Here is a 19,490-nt window from a genome sequence, read left to right on the forward strand (position 1 = left end):
TAAATAATCATTTTAGCTAATTATATGCAAAATCACCACGGCCACTCAGCAATGCTCGTACAACGCCAATATTTGGACGTGGTAACACAACAAATACAGAAGGTTCTTTTAAAGCATAAGCCCTTTTTTTTCTTTAATGGTGTGTCTTTTGGTCTTGCATAACCACAAGTTATAAACTATTTGTTTTCACGCAAAACAAAGTGCTAAAAGCACCAACTGCAGGAGTAGCAAAAACAGTGACAGCTCACAAAGGTGTGGGGGGAGAAAACACATTGTTCAAAATTTATGGAAGTAATGTTATTGTTGTTTTTTTTCGATTTTTTTTAACAGTACCTGAAAAGGCGATTTTTAAGGAAAATACCAAAATTTATTTCCGCAAAAACGATAAGGAGAGGGGGCAGAAGGATCCGCAGCTGTTTTAGGCCTCATAATCTGGGGGAGGTGCAAGGTATACCATAAGAGTATAAAAAATTTAAATAAGACGAACTTCAATGTCGAATTCCTAGAACTGCCACTGGAAGGATCGAGGATGGATAAATGTCCCTCCCCTCACCAATTGAGACACCATTTCGCAAAAACACCTCAGAACTGGAGCTGACACTTTGCGAATTTTTCTGTCAATATAAGATTTTAAAGAATTCTTAGTTTATCTTTAATAAATATAATATTAGATAGATAAATAAATAATTATAAGTCAAGTCGTCTGAAATTAAGTCTTTTTATTGTAGAAATGTTTGGCATGACTAATCAATCCAGAAGGCGCCAGGCACTTGTTTATTGTTACTGCTCATTCTTTCAAGGGAGATAATAACTAAATTTGTTGTCAATAATTTGATTGATGTCAGAACAGATCTTGTTTATTAATGTAAAAATCTGTTGGTTTTAATTTTTACTTTGGACACTTAAAATAATGAATTTCCAAATTGTATTCCTTACAACAATAGATGTGTAAAGTCTGACATCGTTACTAAATTCTGCTGGGTAAAAATATGTGTAATCCATCTAAACACATATATAATCCATACATAGATACGGATATATATATATATATATATATATATATATATATATATATATATATATATATATATATATATATATATATATATATATATATATATATATATATATATATATATATATATATATATATATATATATATATATATATATATAAATGAAACTTTCACTGAAACTAATATTATGCATTTTTTCATTGTGAAAAAATGTAGGGTCACACACGAAAAAAAAAATTGCTTAGGCACTTGTAATTACATCAATTCAAGTGAAAAACCTGTGATTCTTACACTTGAGCTGTCATGTCTGCATGGCGCTCAGTTAGCTGGTTTAAATTTACATTGGTGATGTAGCCACCATTGTTCATTTTTTTATGTGTTGGCGTAACTCCACTCCTTCTTTTAATCTGTCTTAATGTTTTTGTGTCATCTTTCTCGTAGAATTCTTCTCTGGCATTGTCTTCACCTGGTCCGTATAGTGTACGTATTTCTTCGTGTACCCTTTGCTTTTTCTCTCTGATCGTTTTAGATAGAACGTCTAGCAGTTCAATCTCGTTATATATTTCAGTTATTTTGCTTTGGCTTGGTTGGGTAGAAATGTGATTGCATGGGGTTTGTTCAATCACTTTTTGCGTACGGCGACATGCGCAGTAGAGCACAATGACTACTATTACGACTAAGAGGGAGGACCCAAGAGCTGTTGCAAGTATGACAAAGGTTAAACAATGCTGCTCTAAGGAGGCAACCTTAGTAGTTCCAAATGCATCTGAAAAAGTAAAACATATTCATTAAATTCGTTCGCCCGTACAATGCACAGCTATACATGTGAAATTTGAAGCTCATTTACAGATCTATCAATATGCAAAAATCATGCAGAGTTTTAACAAAAAAAAGAAAAGGGGTTTTATCATAAAAGAAATAAATACTTTAACAACAAACCCAGAGTTTATAAACTTGTATGAGTATACATCACCCTTTACAAAACCCTACATATGCAATCACTACCGGCCATCCTTATCCCTCTCCCCCAAAATAATACTCATAATAAAATAAATAAATGAAAATAAAAGAAGAAATTTAAACCTTAATTTTTTTGTTTTCCCCTGTCGGATATTCTGAACACGCGTTTAGTTAAATGCTTTTTCCTCCTCTGTATGCCGGTACAGCCATGGCTTCCACCATCCCCGAATTTTCGGGGATTTCGCCGAAAATCTGTGTCTCCCCGAAAAAAAATTTGGTTCTCCGAATTTCCGAAATTTCCCCGAAAATCACCCGACCACAGTGTCACCCTTAGTGACTATCCCTAGCAAACACTTTTTTTAAATACCATAATTTCTCACTAGTCTCTTCTCCGTTAATTTTCGTCTCCTGTGTTGCTTTGCATAAAAACCAGACTGATACAATTTAAGCATGCACGGTTCTTCATATGTTTACAAAAGTATCATTTTCCAGCGTTTAGAATAAACAATTTCGAATGGAGTATTCAAAATACTGTAAGATTCTTGAATTTACATCATTCGTGGTCCAGACAATCTTAACAGAATTAGCCAAGAATTATATTTATAGTTGTTTAACAGAACCCTCAGTCTGGTTTTGGGTTTTGAAACTGAACTTCCAAAGAAGGGGAATTGTTTTGAAAGCCAAATCATAAGTTTAAATTTAGTTTGCTTCTGCTATTTTTGGTTTGGGACATACTGTATTAATGTTTAATGTTATCTTAATGTTACAATTTTTGCCAGGAATTCTTAAAATTTAAATTTTTGTTTCATTCTGTGTGTAAAATTTAAGTTCTTTTTTTTATCTGATAATTGTACTTGTTATACCACCTTTTATCCTCAAACGTACTTACCCAGCACTGCCATCACAATTGTTATTCTGGTCCCTTACCCGTGTAATATTTTAAGTGGGTGTAATATTTTAAACTGCAGTTTTAGGATCTTTTTACGGTTTCGCAAAACTGTTAGTTAGGTGAAAGAAATTTTACGGAAAAAATATTCTGCTCAAATTCGGGAGAGCCAAATCAATTTGTTTAAATATCTAGGCCTATACTTACAACTTATAATGCTTGAACAATTAGTAAACTGTATGAAGGCTAATTCTCAGATAGAAACAAAAGAATTTAGAGAAATTGTGGTACACTTTATTTCTTCTTAAGAAAAATCCCTAAATGCAATCTTCTTACCCTAAAAGATGCACCTCCCCCTCCCCCTCCAAATGAGAAAAATGTTTGCTATAGACTATGAACAAGGTCGGGGAATAGGGGATTTTTACATTATTTTCCGACTTATTTATCACGAACTGTTGGTTAATAATGCCAAATAATGTTAGTGTGAAGAAAAAGAAGAAGTGATTTTTATATGATTTGTAGCCTATAGCTATCATGTCCAGGCATTAGAAGGGCTGATATAAAAATGAGATTGCAATAAATATTACATTTGGAACATGGGGCTAAGCACTTAAGACCTTAGAATCAGCAAGAAAAACCAATAATGTGTCAATTGTCGTAAAAATTCCCTTTTTAATTTAAGTTTAAATTTGCTTGTTTAATTTAGTTCTTATTTGTTCTAAGTTCTTATGTTGCCCCATACTTTTAGGTTTATTTTTGTCTATTTAATTTACCTATGTAGAAACCTCAAACAATATTTTTTTTTTTTTAATATCATTAATGAATTACTGAGATCATGACCTAATGAAAAATCGCTACTGGTATTTACAATTCACTTGTGTTCAATTTTTTTTTAATTTGAAAACAATTTTGAAGTTTTTGCCACAATATCAGCAATAAGCGTTTTCAGCTATGGTTTCCAATCCCCTGCTCAGGCTCTAAAACCTACTCTGTAAAAGGCCTGATCTACTATGCGGATTCAAGCCCTTGTTGAGCCTGAAAACGAAGCTAAAACTTCTTGGCTCCTAAGTGTTCACAACAAAATTTCATTTTGTTTTTATCCCCGAATCTTGAAGACTTGTCCCCGAAAACTTCCCAAATTTTTAAGACTTGTCCCCGAATTATAATATTGGAGAGTGGAAGCCCTGGGTACAGCTCCACACAGGAGGATGACATTTATGATATGTATCCCATCTGCTCCATCCAATGGGAAATTAAATGATAGTCAAGCGTTTTTTGCTATTATTTGCAATGGTCATACATCACATATGACCATTTTTCTTTTTTTTTTCAATGACCATATTTCCAAGCATTAAGTAATATTATAAGTTTAATGTAGTGTTTCATTTAAGTGCTTTATGATGATCGCTGATCAATTTTTTTTTTTTTTGTACGTTTCATTTATGTTATTACTGTGTTCATGGCCGTATATTTGGCTTTAAAATACTCTTATCCATCTATCTATCTGATATGCAGAATAATTGTAACAAACACATTATGCATGCAGACCAACTATACTTCCCCCCCCCCTAATGTGCAAATCTATAGCCCAAATTTATTTCTAAAGTAACGAAGAAACTAATGAAAAAAACATTTTGCTCTCGAGTTTTACACAGCGTAAACTCGAGTGAGTGGCGCATAATACACAAGTGCCAAAATTCCTTCCCCTACGGAAACTAAAAAAAAAAAAACTCAAATAAAATTCTCAAAATTGGAAAGCATTATTTTGCACCGGCGGGGGGCATTCTTCAGGGGGGGGGGTATTTTACACGGGGGGTATTTTCTGGGGGGGGGGATATTTCTGGGGATTATTTTCCGGGGGGGGGGTATTTTCCAGAAGGGAATTTTCCGGGGTGGTATTATCCGCGGGGGGTATTTTCCGGGGGTAAACGCCCAGAACAATTTGATCTGGCTTCCTGAAATATGTCATATTTAGGTATTTGAAGGAATAATGAAACCATTACCTTCGGTTTTCATTTTACCTCCCCCCTTCCCACCAAAAAAAAAAACAAAAAATAATAATTTCTATCAATATTTTTTTTCCACAGTGATCAACAAAAATCTTTTAAGAAAGGTCTCTTAAGAAAATTTCATGCCATTGACACTGAAAACAAATCTTTGAAAAAAAATCTTTGGAGTTTATTTTTTAAATTATATGCTGCCTGAGAAGTATTTTCATAGCATGCACTCCCCATGAATTACAGTCGATTGATTATTTCGTTTATTTGCTTCAGTTAAGTTTCTAGCGGAGGAGTTTGTAATTTTCTCCACTTTCTTCTGTATTGTTTTAATTTTGTTTGGAATTTTAGCCCAATGCAATTAGAAGTTGTTGGGGCGTCTAGGGAAAAGGGGCTTTTGCGCAGCCTCCGATCTATTTTTTCACTTAAATAGAAGGCAAGAACTTTGAATTTGCAATCAAATAAACCCTTCGCCATCTTTTCACCAGCAGTCGTTCTATATAAAGCAAGAAGAACGGAAAACAGAACAAACAAATTATAGAACAAACAAAAAGAAACAATGAAAGACCAATAAGAAACAATAAGAAACAATAAAAGAACAAACAATAGGGAGGCATATCATTTTGTAGTTAATATATAATAACACATAGACAGAGTCATATCCAGGATTCTTTTTTTTTGGGGGGGGGAGTTTACAAAATGATTTTTTTTGGGGAGAGGGCTTACAAAAAAACTTAAAAAACATCAAAAAAATTTTATATTCATTTTTGTTACGTTTTTACGAGTTGGACAAACATTTGGATGGGGGGTTCAAATCCCTTAACCCCCCCCCCCCCCCTGGATACGGCCTCGCGCATCGACTACGGATGGCAATAGCCCAGTTGTGGTTTTCTGATTTCTATTATTTATTTTTTTTTACTGTTTTTATTTTCATTTGTGGAAAAGAGAAAGGGATAAGCGTGAAACTATAGAAAATCATTTTTTCTTTCCGAATTTGAAGATATTCTCCCATTGCTGTCAAATGTTTTACAGCTTTTAAAGATTCATAAGGAGGGTGGTTGTCTTTCCTGAGCTGTTCATCTTCTTTACAAATTTGAAAGCATTTCATCAAATCAGGAAGAGATGTGTAGCTTTCTGTCGAACCACAAACAAAGATATTTCAAAATGTGTCAAGAAAGATATGCTCAAATGTTATGCCGCGATAAAAAGCTAACATTCTCCAATTATTATTCAATACAGATTCGGCGAAGTATGTGGGACAAAAAATCACGACAATACAATAAAGGTTTTGCCGCTTAAATTTCAGATGTAATCTCTAGAACAGATTTGAGTTTTAGATGGCAATAATCTTCTTGCAAGGTAGGTTGGCCATTATCGACACTTTCAGTGTCATCTGAGGATAAGATCATATAATTTACCGAAAAAAGGGTTTCAACCTAACTACTTAGTATTTTCATTGAATTTTATTTTTTTAAAGAACAAATTTCCCCCCCCCCCCCCACATAGATTTTGTAAAATATATTTCTTCTTGCAAGGTAGGTTGGCCATTATCGACACTTTCAGTGTCATCTGAGGATAAGATCATATAATTTACCGAAAAAAGGGTTTCAACCTAACTACTTAGTATTTTCATTGAATTTTATTTTTTTAAAGAACAAAATTGCCCCCCCCCCCATAGATTTTGTAAAATATATTTCTTTGCATCTTCATTAAAAAATAAAGAAAATTCTTTCATTTTCGTGGACTGGTACCCCGTTGCTCTCAGCAGACTAACCCCGAGACATTTTCTCACCCCTTAAGTCTTTGTGAAACGACAATTCAGTTCTGGTCTGGTCACCTAACTGACCATCTAGGGGAGAGGTAGTAACGCTTCTTCTGTGAGAGCTTTGCTTTCAAATTTATTTGGATTGCATTTCTAGAGTAATAAGTTCTTACAGAGAGCATTGCTTGCATTTACCCCCTAACCTCTCCCTTGGTGATACCCATCCTCTCAGAAGAATAAAAGAATTAGAAAGGTTGATATACTTACTTGGGGGCATGACAACTTTAACCGCCATATCTGTTTCCCATCCTTTGAGAGCTTCGGGTGTGACCTCCTGTTCTGTTCCATTGCTGTGAAAAATCCTATGAACCTCAATCTCTCTTATTTTGCCAATCTTTTCTGGAGTAAAGTTGTCATCAACGTTACGTTTCCGGCGTCCATAGCCTTGCTGGCGGTCGTCAGAGCATAGAGACTAAAAGTAATTATTTTCTCAGTTCAGACAGAGTTATTGTTATAATTAAGATGAGATTTATTTCTAAAACTGAAAAATAATCTAACATATACCAGTAAAAATAAGCTCAAATATCCAGAAAAGAAATCTACTTCTATATCATCTCCCCCGTGAGGCTCCGTGGCCAGGAAACACCAGAGGAGAAAAAAAAAGCAATATAGTAAATCTAATAATATGTTAAAAACGAATGAAATATAAAACCTAATCATCCACTTAAGAAATTCCCAAAAAAAACAGGCTATCACTTTAATTCACTAGCTCAAATAAACACGCAAGCCTTTACAGAAACATCAACTCAAGGGGATAGAACAAAACTCAATTATTAGTTAGAAATCGTCTAACCTTCTAGTCGAAGATATGAGACGAGCAGCAGTTCTGCGCAGACTCTGAGAGCCTGTTCAGATCTACCATCTATCACGGTGTTAAAGTCAGACCTCACTGATAAAGCTTGAGAAATATGTAAAATGCTAGAAGTGCGGAAATGATAAGCTGACTGATCAGAAATAACACCTATATAATTACATCGGGTAGGAGGAAGGAGGCTATGCAGCTGTAGAAAAGTGAAAGAAGCACGCGATAGAAAATAAAGAGAATTCAAATCAAGTAAGGGTTTAAATGAAGAACAGTTAGTTTCCTGAATTCTTGCTTTCTTGTTCTTGCTTTATTTTGCGTTATTGCTTCATCATTAAGCTTTGAAAGTGGCTTTAGCGGTGATGGATAGGTAGACATCCAAAAAACAGGACAGTAGGTAGTTTTTACTAGGCTGTAGAAAAATATTCAAAGAATTGACCCTCGAAATATATGTTTTAGCTTTCTGAGGATCCCGACACCCCTGGAGACTTTCACCTTGATCGTGCAAGGTCAACACCTTATCCAGTTACTCGCAATTTATTTTTTATCTCTTTATTGTGGAATTTTGAGATTATTTTTTTTATTATTAAATAAAAACACTAGCTTCTCATTTTGTTAATATCTCTAATTAGCCTTGACAAAAATTAATACTTCATGGTTCAAGTGGCAGAAAACGCCTCTCAGCTGTGGTATGATCTTTTTTGTTATTTAAAAAGGTAATAATCTGCTAAGGATTTATAAAAAAAAAATCTTCATAATCATATTTACTAGATTTCTTTCATTCTCCTATGTATTATAGAGAGTGGCTCGAGATGAAAGTAGAGAGCTATCTTATACCCCCATTGCTCACCCCTGCTGCCACCTATAACTTTTTTGCACCCCATATATGGGCATAGCCTCCCTAGGGAGAACACGTGGTTAATGGGGTCAATGACCTCTTTTTCCAAGGTCGATTTATTTGATGTTTCTATGTGTAATAGCTCCGGGGCGAAGGTTGCACATGCGCATTGAATTCTAACGGGAACAATGTTATTGATCTAGGACTCGAGGGGGAAGTGAATTTCCGAGAACTTGATTGCGTAATCAAAGTGTGTCAACAACAACAACATCGACCTTGACATTCGCTGAGAGCGTGCACTTACAACAACATCGACCTTGGAACACCTGTGCTATCGACCTCAATTCACCTATCGTGAATCAATAATTCCCCTTAGAAACAACAAATTAATTTCCCCTTTCTTGACATATCAATCAATCAATGACATCATCTGTCAGACTTTAAAAATTTTCGCCTAGAAACATTTCTCCAGGAATAGATCCAAATCATTAATGTCTTTGCCTCGGGAACAACTCTTTTGGTCGAACTCCAAAGGATATTAATAACCAACGGCCACGGAAACAATTAGGTAAGAAACATCTTAGCGATGAATTGTTTTAGCGCTGGAATCAGGTTTCTTATTAATTTGAAATACGTTAGCGCAGAGATGCCAATAACAAAGGAACACGCTGAATTTACGTTTAGGGGTAATTTGGGCGAAACCGTTTAGACCGGTTATGGAACTATTTCGGCGAAACAGATAGAGACATTTTAAAAGAAGATTTTTGAAGAGATTTTAGAAGAGAATTTAATGGTGAAACTCTGGTCGTTATAATACACAAGTTTCATTTGAACAGTGTTGTGAGGTCCTCTAACCCAACCCCAAAGGGTTCCAATCCTCCTACCCCAACCCCGAAGGAAGCCCCCGGTCCTCAAAGCCCCCCCAACGCCCCAAGGCCCCCCCCCGGGCCCTCACAGGCCCACCCAGACCCCCAAATGCCATCCCCAGGCCCCAAATGTCCCCCAGGCTCCCAACTGTCCCCCCGGACACTCAAAGGCCCCCCCAAGCTCCCAAAGGGCCACCGGTGCCCCAAAGGCCCACCCAGACCCCCAAATGCCATCCCCGGGCTCCCCAAAGGCACGTCAAGCTCCCAAAGGACCAACGGGGTCCCAAACGCCCTCCACCGGTCCCCAAATGTCCCCCAGGCACCCAAAGACCCTCCCGGCCCCCCCCAAGCCCACCCACGCCCCCAAAGGCCCTCCCCGGGCCCCCCAAGCCCAACCCCCCGGCCCCCAACGTCCCCCCGCGCGCCCAAAGGACCACCGACCCTCAAGGGACCCACAGACCCTCAAAGGCTCTCCCCGAGCACCCGTCTTTCGTTGATGTGTGTTGTCTGAAACCTATGATTTGGGATGTGTAGTTTGCTAATTCAGGCTTTTCTCAGCTAAGGTTTCCTAGTATTTCATAGGTGAATGTTGTCTGAAAAAAATAGTTTGGAATGAGTAGTTTGCTATTTCAGGCTTTTATGAGCTAGGTTTCTTAGCCTTTCGTTGGTATGTGTTGACTGAAACTTATGATTTGGGATATGTAGTTTGCTATTTTTGACTTTTCTGAGTTGGATTTCTTAGTCTTTCATAGGTGAGTGGTGTCTGAAACCTATGATTTGGGATGTGTAGTTTGCTATTTTCGACTTTTCTGATCTGTATTTCTTAGACTTTCATAGGTCTGAGTTGTCAGAAAAATATTATTTGTGATGTGTAGTTTGATATTTAAGGATGTTATGATCTAAGTTTTTCTAGTATTTCGTAGGTGAATGTTGGCTGAAACCAATAGTTTGGGATGAGTAGTTTGCTATTTTTGACTTTTCTGAGCTAGGTTTCTTAGTCTTTCGTTGGTGTGTGTTGACTGAAACCGATGATTTGGGATATGTAGTTTGCTATTTTTGACTTTTCTGAGCTGGATTTCTTAGTCTTTCATCGGTGTGTGTTGTATGAAAACAATGATTTGGGATGGGTGGATTGCTACTTTTGACTTTTCTGAGCTGGATTTCTTAGCTTTTCATAGGTGTTTGTTGTCTGAAACCTATAGTTTGGGATGACTAGTTTGCTATTTTTGACTTTTCTGAGCTAGGTTTCTTAGCCGTCCATAGGTGAGTGTTGTCTGAAACCTATGATTTGGGATATGTAATTTGCTATTTCCGACTTTTCATAACCAGATTTCATAGTCTTTCGTAAGTGTGTGGTGTCTGAAACCTATGATTTGGGATGTGTGGGTTGCTATTTTTTTTTACTTTTCTGAGCTGGATTTCTTAGCCATTCGTAGGTGTGTGTTGACTGAAACCTATGATTTGGGATGGTTAATTTGCTATTTTTGACTTTTCTGAGTTGGATTTCTTAGTCTTTCATAGATGTGTGGTGTCTGAAACCTATGATTTGGGATGTGTAGTTTGCTTTTTCGACTTTTCTGAGCTGGATTTCTTAGCCTTTCATAGGTGTTTGTTGTCTGAAACTTCGAGTTTGGGATGTATAGTTGGCTATTTCAGGCTTTTCTGAGCTAAGGTTTTCTAGTATTTCGTAGGTGAATGCTGTCTGAAACTTATGATTTGGGATATGTAAATTACTATTTCGGGCTTTTCTGAGCTAGGTTTCTTAGTCTTTCATAGGTGTGTAGTGTCTGAAACCTATGATTTGGGATGTGTAGTTTGCTATTTTTGACTTTTCTGAGCTAGGTTTCTTAGCCTTTCATAGGTGTTTGTTGTCTGAAACCTATAGTTTGGGATGATTAGTTTGCTATTTTTAACTTTTCTGAGCTAGGTTTTTTAGCCGTTCATAGGTGAGTGTTGACTGAAACCTATGATTTGGGATATGTAGTTTGCTATTTCCGACTTTTCATAACCGGATTTCTTAGTCTTTCATAGGTATGTGTTGTCTGAAACCTATGATTTGGGATGTGTGGGTTGCTATTTTTTGACTTTTCTGAGCTGGATTTCTTAGCCATTCGTAGGTGTGTGTTGACTGAAACCTATGATTTGGGATGGTTAATTTGCTATTTTTGACTTTTCTGAGCTAGATTTCTTAGCCTATCATATGTGTGTCCTTTCAGAAAATTATGATTTGGGAGGTGTAGTTTGCTTTTTGGACTTTTCAGAGCTAGGATTCTTAGTCACTCATAGGTGTTTGTTGTCTGAAACTTCGAGTTTGGGATGAGTAGTTGGCTATTTCAGACTTTTCTGAGCTAAGGTTTCTTAGTATTTCGTAGGTGAATGCTGTCTGAAACTTATGATTTGGGGTATAGTATTTCGTAGGTGAAAGCTTTCTGAAGCTTATGATATGGGATATGTAAATTACTATTTCGGGCTTTTCTGAGTTGGATTTCTTAGTCTTTCATAGGTGTGTGATGTCTGAAACCTATGATTTGGGATGTGTAGTTTGCTATTTTCGACTTTTCTGAGCTAGGTTTCTTAGCCTTTCATAGGTATGTGTTGTCAGAAAATTATGATTTGGGATGGGTGGATTGCTACTTTTGACTTTTCTGAGCTAAGGTTTTCTAGTATTTCGTAGGTGAATGTTGTCTGATACCAATAGTTTGGGATGAGTAGTTTGCTATTTTCGAATTTTCTGAGCTAGGTTTCTTAGTCTTTCGCTGGTGTGTGTTGCCTGAAACCTATGATTTGTGATATGTAATTTGCTATTTTTGACTTTTCTGAGCTGACTTTCTGATCCTTTAATAGGTGTGTGTTGACTGAAACATTTGATAGGGATGTGTGGTTTGCTATTTTTGTCGTTTTTGAGCTAGATTTCATATCCTTTCATATATGGGTGATGTCTGAAAATAATAATTTTGGATGTATAGTTTGCTATTTTAACTTTTCATAGCTATATTTCTTATCCTTTAATAGGTGTGTCCTTTCAGAAAATTATGATTTGGGAGGTATAGTTTGCTTTTTGGACTTTTCAGAGCTAGGATTCTTAGTCACTCATAGGTGTTTGTTGTCTGAAACTTCGAGTTTGGGATATGTAAATTACTATTTCGGGCTTTTCTTAGTGGGATTTCTTAGTCTTTCATAGGTGTGTGTTGTCTGAAACCTATGATTTGGGATGGGTGGATTGCTACTTTTGACTTTTCTGAGCTGAATTTCTTAGCCTTTCATAGGTGTTTGTTGTCTGAAACCTATAGTTTGGGATGACTAGTTTGCTATTTTTGACTTTTCTGAGCTAGGTTTCTTAGCCGTTCATAGGTGAGTGTTGTCTGAAACCTATGATTTGGGGTATGTAAATTACTATTTCGGGCTTTTCTCAGCTAGATTTCTTAGTCTTTCGTTGGTGTGTGTTCTCTGAAACCTATGATTTGTGATGAAGGGATTGCTACTTTTGACTTTTCTGAGCTGGATTTCTTAGTCTTTCATAGGTGTTTGTTGTCTGAAACCTATAGTTTGGGATGACTAGTTTGCTATTTTTTACTTTTCTGAGCTAGATTTCTTAGCCTTTCATAGGTGTGTCCTTTCAGAAAAATATGATTTGGGATATGTAAATTACTATTTCGGGCTTTTCTGAGTTGGATTTCTTAGTCTTTCATAGGTATGTGCTGTCTGAAACCTATGATTTGGGATGTGTGGGTTGCAATTTTTTTGACTTTTCCGAGCTGGATTTCTTAGCCTTCATAGGTGAGTGCTGTCTGAAACTTATGATTTGGGATGGTTAATTTGCTATTTCCGGCTTTTATTAGCTAGGTTTCATAGCCTTTCATAGGTGTATGTTGTCAGAAAATTACGATTTGGGATGTGTAGTTTGCTATTTGAACTTTTCAGAGCTAGGATTCTTAGTCCATCATAGGTGTTTGTTGTCTGAAACCAATAGTTTGGGATGACTAGTTTGCTATTTCAGACTTTTCTGAGCTAGATTTCTTAGCCACTCATAGGAGTGTGTTGTCTGAAACTTATGATTTGGGATATGTAAATTACGTTTTCGGGCTTTTCTGAGTTGGACACTTCTAAATTTTTCCACACACGAAAACTTACACACACACACTTCAAAACTTACACACAAAAAATCTTAGACACACAAAAAATTACTGACACACACACACACAAACTTACACCCACACGCAAAAACTTACACCCACACGCAAAAACTTACATGCACACAAAAAATTACATGTACACAAAAACTTACACACACACTCAAACTTACACACACGCACAAAAACTTACACACACACACACAAAAACTTACACACACACACGAAAACTTACGCACACACACACACACAGACACACAGATACACACAAAAAACTTACACATGCACACGAAAACTTACATGCACATAAAAACTTACATGCACACAAAAACTTACACACACGCACAAAATCTAACACGCACACACAAAAACTTAAACACACACACGAAAACTTACACATACACACTAAAACTGACACACACACACACACACAAAAACTTACACACACACACATTAAAAATTACACACACACACACTAAAACTAACAAACACACGCCAAAACTAACACACACACAAACTTACACATACACACACACAAAAAAACACTTACACATGCACAACAAAACTTAAATGCAAAAAAAAAATGACAACAACAAAAAAAAATACACACACACACACACACACACACACACACACACACAAAACTTACACACACACACAAACACACACAAAAACTAACACACACACTAAAAAACTTACACACCAACAAAAACAAACACACACACACACACACACACACACACACAAACTTACACATTCACACGAAAACTTACATTCACACAAAAACTTACATTCACACAAAAACTTAAACACACACAAACACACAAACACAAAACTCACACACACACACACACACACGAAAACTAACAAACACATGCCAAAACTTACACACACACAAAAACTTACACACACACACACATACACACAAAAAAAACTAACACAAGAACACAACAAAAAAAAAACACGCACACGCAAAAAAACATACAAAAACACACACACACACACACACAAAACTCAAAAAATAAAACAAGAAATAACCAAAAAAAAAGAAAAATCTTACACACAATAACAATAACACAAACACACAATCACACACACAAAAAAACACAAACACATACACAAATACACACACACACAAAAAGAAAAACACACACACACACAAACACACAAACAATTACACACACACACACAAAAACTAACACACACACACAAAAGATTAGACACACAAAAACTTACACACACACACACAAAAACATTCACACACATTCAAAAACTAACATTCAAAAACAAACTTACATTCACACAAAAACTTGCAATCACACACACAAAAACAGAAACACACACACGAAACCAAACACACATACAAAAACTAACACACACACAAAAACACACACACAAACACACACACACACACACAAACACACACACACACACACACACACACACACAAACTTACACATTCACACTAAAACTTACATGCACACAAAAACTTACACACACACACACACACACACACACGAAAACTAACACACACACGACAAAACTTACACACACAAAAGCTTAGACACACAAAAACTGACACACACACACACACACAAAAACTAACACACAAACTCAAAAACTTAAAAGCACAAACAAACTTACATTCCCACAAAAACTTACACACACAAAAACTGACACACACTCACAAAAACTAACACACACACAAAAAAACTAACACACACACACACACGAAAACTTACGCACACACACGAAAACTTACACACACAGACGCCAAAACTTACACACACACAAAAACTTACACACACTTACCATATCACAGTTACATTGTCTTAATTTTTCAAATTTCATTTTGAATTTTTGTCCTGAAATGCAAGAGTTGGAATATTTCAGCAGTGACTTGTTGTGCTTTACCTTCTCACAGTTACATTTTCTTCATTTTTCTAAGTTTATTTTGAATTTCTGTCATGAAATGCAAGAGTTGGAAAATTGGGGTATTAGTCCACCAACCCGAATGGTGGAAATCAACTAACTCAGTATTGGGGTCCCAGTCCACCAGACTGAACGGTGGAAATTCACTAGCTCAGAATTGGGGGCTTAGTCCACCAGACTGAATGGTGGAAATCCACTAGCTCAATATGGGGGTCTCAGTCCACCAGTCTGATTGGTTGAAATTCTCTGTTTAAGTTAGGTTATGTTAACTTATCATGAGCGCTCATCATAAGTTAACCTAACCTTTTCCGGCGAGTATGGATAGGTTAGGCTAGATTAAGTTAGGTTAGGTTAAGTTAGGTTAGGTTAGCCCATGTACCCTTCACTTAGGTTAGCTTAGGTTAGGTGAGAGACAGGCAAAAAGTTAGGTGTATGATTAGGTTAGATTAAGTTAGGTTAGGTTAAGTTAGGTAAGGCTAGGTTAGCCTACGTACGCGCGCGTACGTAGGTTAACCTAGCCTAACCTAACTTAACCTAACCTAACTTAATCTAACCTAACCTAACCTAATCATACACCTAACTTTTTGCCTGTCTCTCGCCTAACCTAAGCTAACCTAAGTGAAGGGTACATGGGCTAACCAAACCTAACTTAACCTGACCTAACTTAATCTAGCCTAACCTAACCATACTCGCCGGAAAAGGTTAGGTTAACTTATCTTGAGAGCTCCTTATAAGTTAACCTTAACAAAAATAAAAAGTGAATTTCAACAAATAATACAGGTGGACTTAGACCCCAAAAATTAGCTAGTGGATTTCCACCATTAAGGCTGGTGGACTAAGACCCCAATTCTGAGCTAGTGATTTTCTACCGTTCAGGCTGGTGGACTGGGACCCCAATACTGAGCAAGTGGATTTCCACCATTCGGGCTGGTGGACTAAGACCCCAATTTTCCAACTCTTGCATTTCATGACAGAAATTCAAAATGAACTTCGAAAAATCAAGAGAATGTAACTGTGAGAAGGTAACGCACAATAAGTCACTACTGAAATATTCCAACTCTTGCATTTCACGACAGAAATTCAAAATGAAATTTGAAAAATTAAGACAATGTAACTGTGATATGGTAAGTTTGTGTAAGTTTTTGTGTGTGTGTAAGTTTTGGCGTGTGTGTGTGTAAGTTTTCGTGTGTGTGCGTAAGTTTTCGTGTGTGTGTGTGTGTAAGTTTTTGTGTGTGTGTATGCGGGGTGGCACGTATTTATTTGTTTGTGTGATATAGTTTGTGCTGTCTTGTATGTTTTTGTGTGCTTATTAGTTTTTGCAATTGGATGTAAGTTTTTGTGTGTGTGTGTGTGTAATATGTTGTGTGTCTATGATGGTGTGTTTTTTTTCTTTGTAGTGTGTGTGTTTCTTTGTGTGTGTGTTTGTGTGTGTGTGTGTGTTTTGTGTGCATGTAAGTTTTCATGTGCATGTGTGTTTTGGATAGTGTTTTGTTTGTTTGGTTTTTGTGGTTTTTTTTGTTGTTTTGTGTGTGTTTTTTTGTTCGTGTGTGGGTTCATGTTTTTGTGTGTGTGTAAGTTTTTGTGTGTGTGTGTAAGTTTTTGTGTTTGTTTAAGTTTTTGTGTGTGTGTGTGTAATTTTTTGTGTGAATGTAAGTTTTTTTGTGAATGTAAGTTTTTGCGTGTGGGTGTAAGTTTTTGTGTGTGTGTGTGTGTAAGTTTATGTGTGTCTAAGCTTTTGTGTGTGTGTGTTAGTTTTTGTGTGTGTGTTTGTATCTTTGTGTGTGTTTTTGTGTGTGTGTGTGTAAGTTTTTGTGTGTGTGTGTGTGTGTATTTTTGTGTGTGTGTTTGTGTGTGTGTGTGTGTACTTTTTTTTGTGTGTTTGTTTTGGCATGTGTTTGTGATTTTTAGTGTGTGTGTGTGTAATTTTTGTGTGTGTGTGTGTGTGTTTGTATTTTTTTTTTCGTGTGTTTTATTGTTTTTGTTTTTTGTCTTGTGTAAGTTTTTTTTTTGTGTGTGTGTGTGTGTGTGTGTGTGTGTAAGTTTGTGTGTGTGTAAGTTTTTTAGTGTGTGTGTCATTTTTCGTGTGTGTGTGTGTGTGTGTGTGTTTTGTGTGTGTGTGTGTGTGTGTGTGTAATTTTTTGTGTGAATTTTAGTTTTTGTGTGCATGTAAGTTTTCGTGTGCATGTGTAAGTTTGTGTGTGAGTGTGTGTGTGTGTGTGTAAGTTTTTGTGAGTGTGTAAGTTTTGGCGTGTGTGTGTAAGTTTTCGTGTGTGTGTGTGTGTGTGTTTGTGTGTGTGTGTGTGTGTGTTTGTGTGTGTGTTAGTTTTTGTGTGCATGTAAGTTTTTGTGTGCATGTTAGTTTTCGTGTGCATGTGTAAGTTTTTTTGTGTGTGTGTGTGTAAGTTTTTGTGTGTGTTTATGTGATCGTGTGTGTGTGTAAGAGGTCTTTCGGTGGGGTGTATGTGTTTGTGTGTGTGTGTGTGTGTGTAATTTTTCTGATTTGCGCTTATTATATCGTGTGTGTGTGTATTATTTTGTTTGAGCGATAAATTGTGATCGATTGTGTGTAAGTTTTTGTTTTAATGTAATATTTTATGTGCATTTAAGTTTTAGTGTGCATGTGTAAGTTTTTTGTGTGTATGTGTGTGTGTGTGTGTGTATGTGTGCTTAAGTTTTCGTGTGTGTTTGTAATTTTTTGTGTGTGTGTGTAAGTTTTTTTGCGTGTGTGTCATTTTTAGTGTGTGTCTAAGTTTTTTTGTAAATGTAATTTTTTGTGTGAATGTAAGTTTTTGAGTGTGTGTGTAAGTTTTTGAGTGTTGGTGTTAGTTTTTGTGTGTGTGTGTGTGTAAGTTTTTGTGTGTCTAAGCTTTTGTGTGTGTAAGTTTTGACGTGTGTGTGTGTAAGTTTTCGTGTGTGGAAAAATTTAGAAGTGTCCAACTCAGATAAGCCCGAAAACGTAATTTACATATCCCAAATCATAAGTTTCAGACAACACACTCCTATGAGCGGCTAAGAAATCTAGCTCAGAAAAGTCTGAAATAGCAAACTAGTCATCCCAAACTATTGGTTTCAGACAACAAACACCTATGATGGACTAAGAATCCTAGCTCTGAAAAGTTCAAATAGCAAACTACACATCCCAAATCGTAATTTTCTGACAACATACACCTATAAAAGGCTATGAAACCTAGCTAATAAAAGCCGGAAATAACAAATTAACCATTCCAAATAATAAGTTTCAGACATCACTCACCTATGAAGGCTAAGAAATCACGCTCGGAAAATTAAAAAAAATATCACCCCGCCCATCCCAAATCATAGGTTTCAGACAACACATACCTATGAAAGACTAAGAAATCCCACTGAAAAAAGCCCGAAATAGTAATTTACATATCCCAAATCATAATTTTCTGAAAGGACACACATATGAAAGGCTAAGAAATCTAGCTCAGAAAAGTCAAAAATAGCAAACTAGTCATCACAAAATATAGTTTTCAGACAACAAAAACATAGGAAAGGATAAGAAATACAGCTCAGAAAATTCAAAAGTAGCAATCCATCCATCACAAATCATAGGTTTCAGACAACACACACCTATGAAAGACTAAGAAATCTATCTTAGAAAAGCCCGAAATAGTAATTTACATATCCCAAATCATAGGTTTCAGACAACACTCACCTAAGAAAGGCTAAGAAAAAAAGCTCTGACAAGAAATAAATTTCAAACTAGTCATCCCAAACTATAGGTTTCAGACAACAAACACCTATGAAAGGCTAAGAAATTCAAATCAGAAAAGTCAAAAGTAGCAATCCACCCATCCGAAATCATAGGTTTCAGACAACACACACCTATGAAAGACTAAAAAATCCCACTCAGAAAAGCCAGAAATAGTAATTTACATATCCCAAACTCGAAGTTTCAGACAACAAACACCTACGAGTGACTAAGAATCCTAGCTCTGAAAAGTCCAAAAAGCAAACTAGACCTCCCAAATCATAATTTTCTGAAAGAACACACCTATGAAAGGCTAAGAATCATAGCTCTGAAAAGTTCAAATAGCAAACTACACATCCCAAATCATTAGTTTCAGACAACACACACCTATGAACGGCTATGAAATCTAGCTCAGAAAAGACAAAAATAGCAAACCACTCATCCCAATCATAGGTTTCAGTCAACACACACCTATGAAAGGCTAATAAATCCAGCTCAGAAAAGTCAGAAATAGCAAATTACATAT

General features: G+C 36.3%; 1 protein-coding gene across 1 annotated transcript in view; it reads right to left on the reverse strand.

The window, feature by feature from the left end:
• Positions 1 to 1,202: 1,202 nt before the first annotated feature.
• LOC148941962 (uncharacterized) overlaps positions 1,203 to 19,490 on the reverse strand; it is a 176,939-nt gene continuing 158,651 nt past the window's right edge. The window contains exons 9-10 of the mRNA XM_089103617.1: positions 6,889 to 7,093; positions 1,203 to 1,782 (exon numbers count right to left, since the gene is read on the reverse strand). Coding sequence (XP_088959743.1) covers positions 1,304 to 1,782; positions 6,889 to 7,093 — 684 coding nt within the window. The 3' untranslated portion in view covers positions 1,203 to 1,303. The remainder of the gene's footprint in view (positions 1,783 to 6,888; positions 7,094 to 19,490) is intronic.

This window comes from Artemia sp. Qi Xiang Cuo, chromosome 17 (genome assembly GCF_049724085.1).
Source record: "Artemia sp. Qi Xiang Cuo chromosome 17, ASM4972408v1, whole genome shotgun sequence".
NCBI classification, from domain to species: domain Eukaryota; kingdom Metazoa; phylum Arthropoda; class Branchiopoda; order Anostraca; family Artemiidae; genus Artemia; species Artemia sp. Qi Xiang Cuo.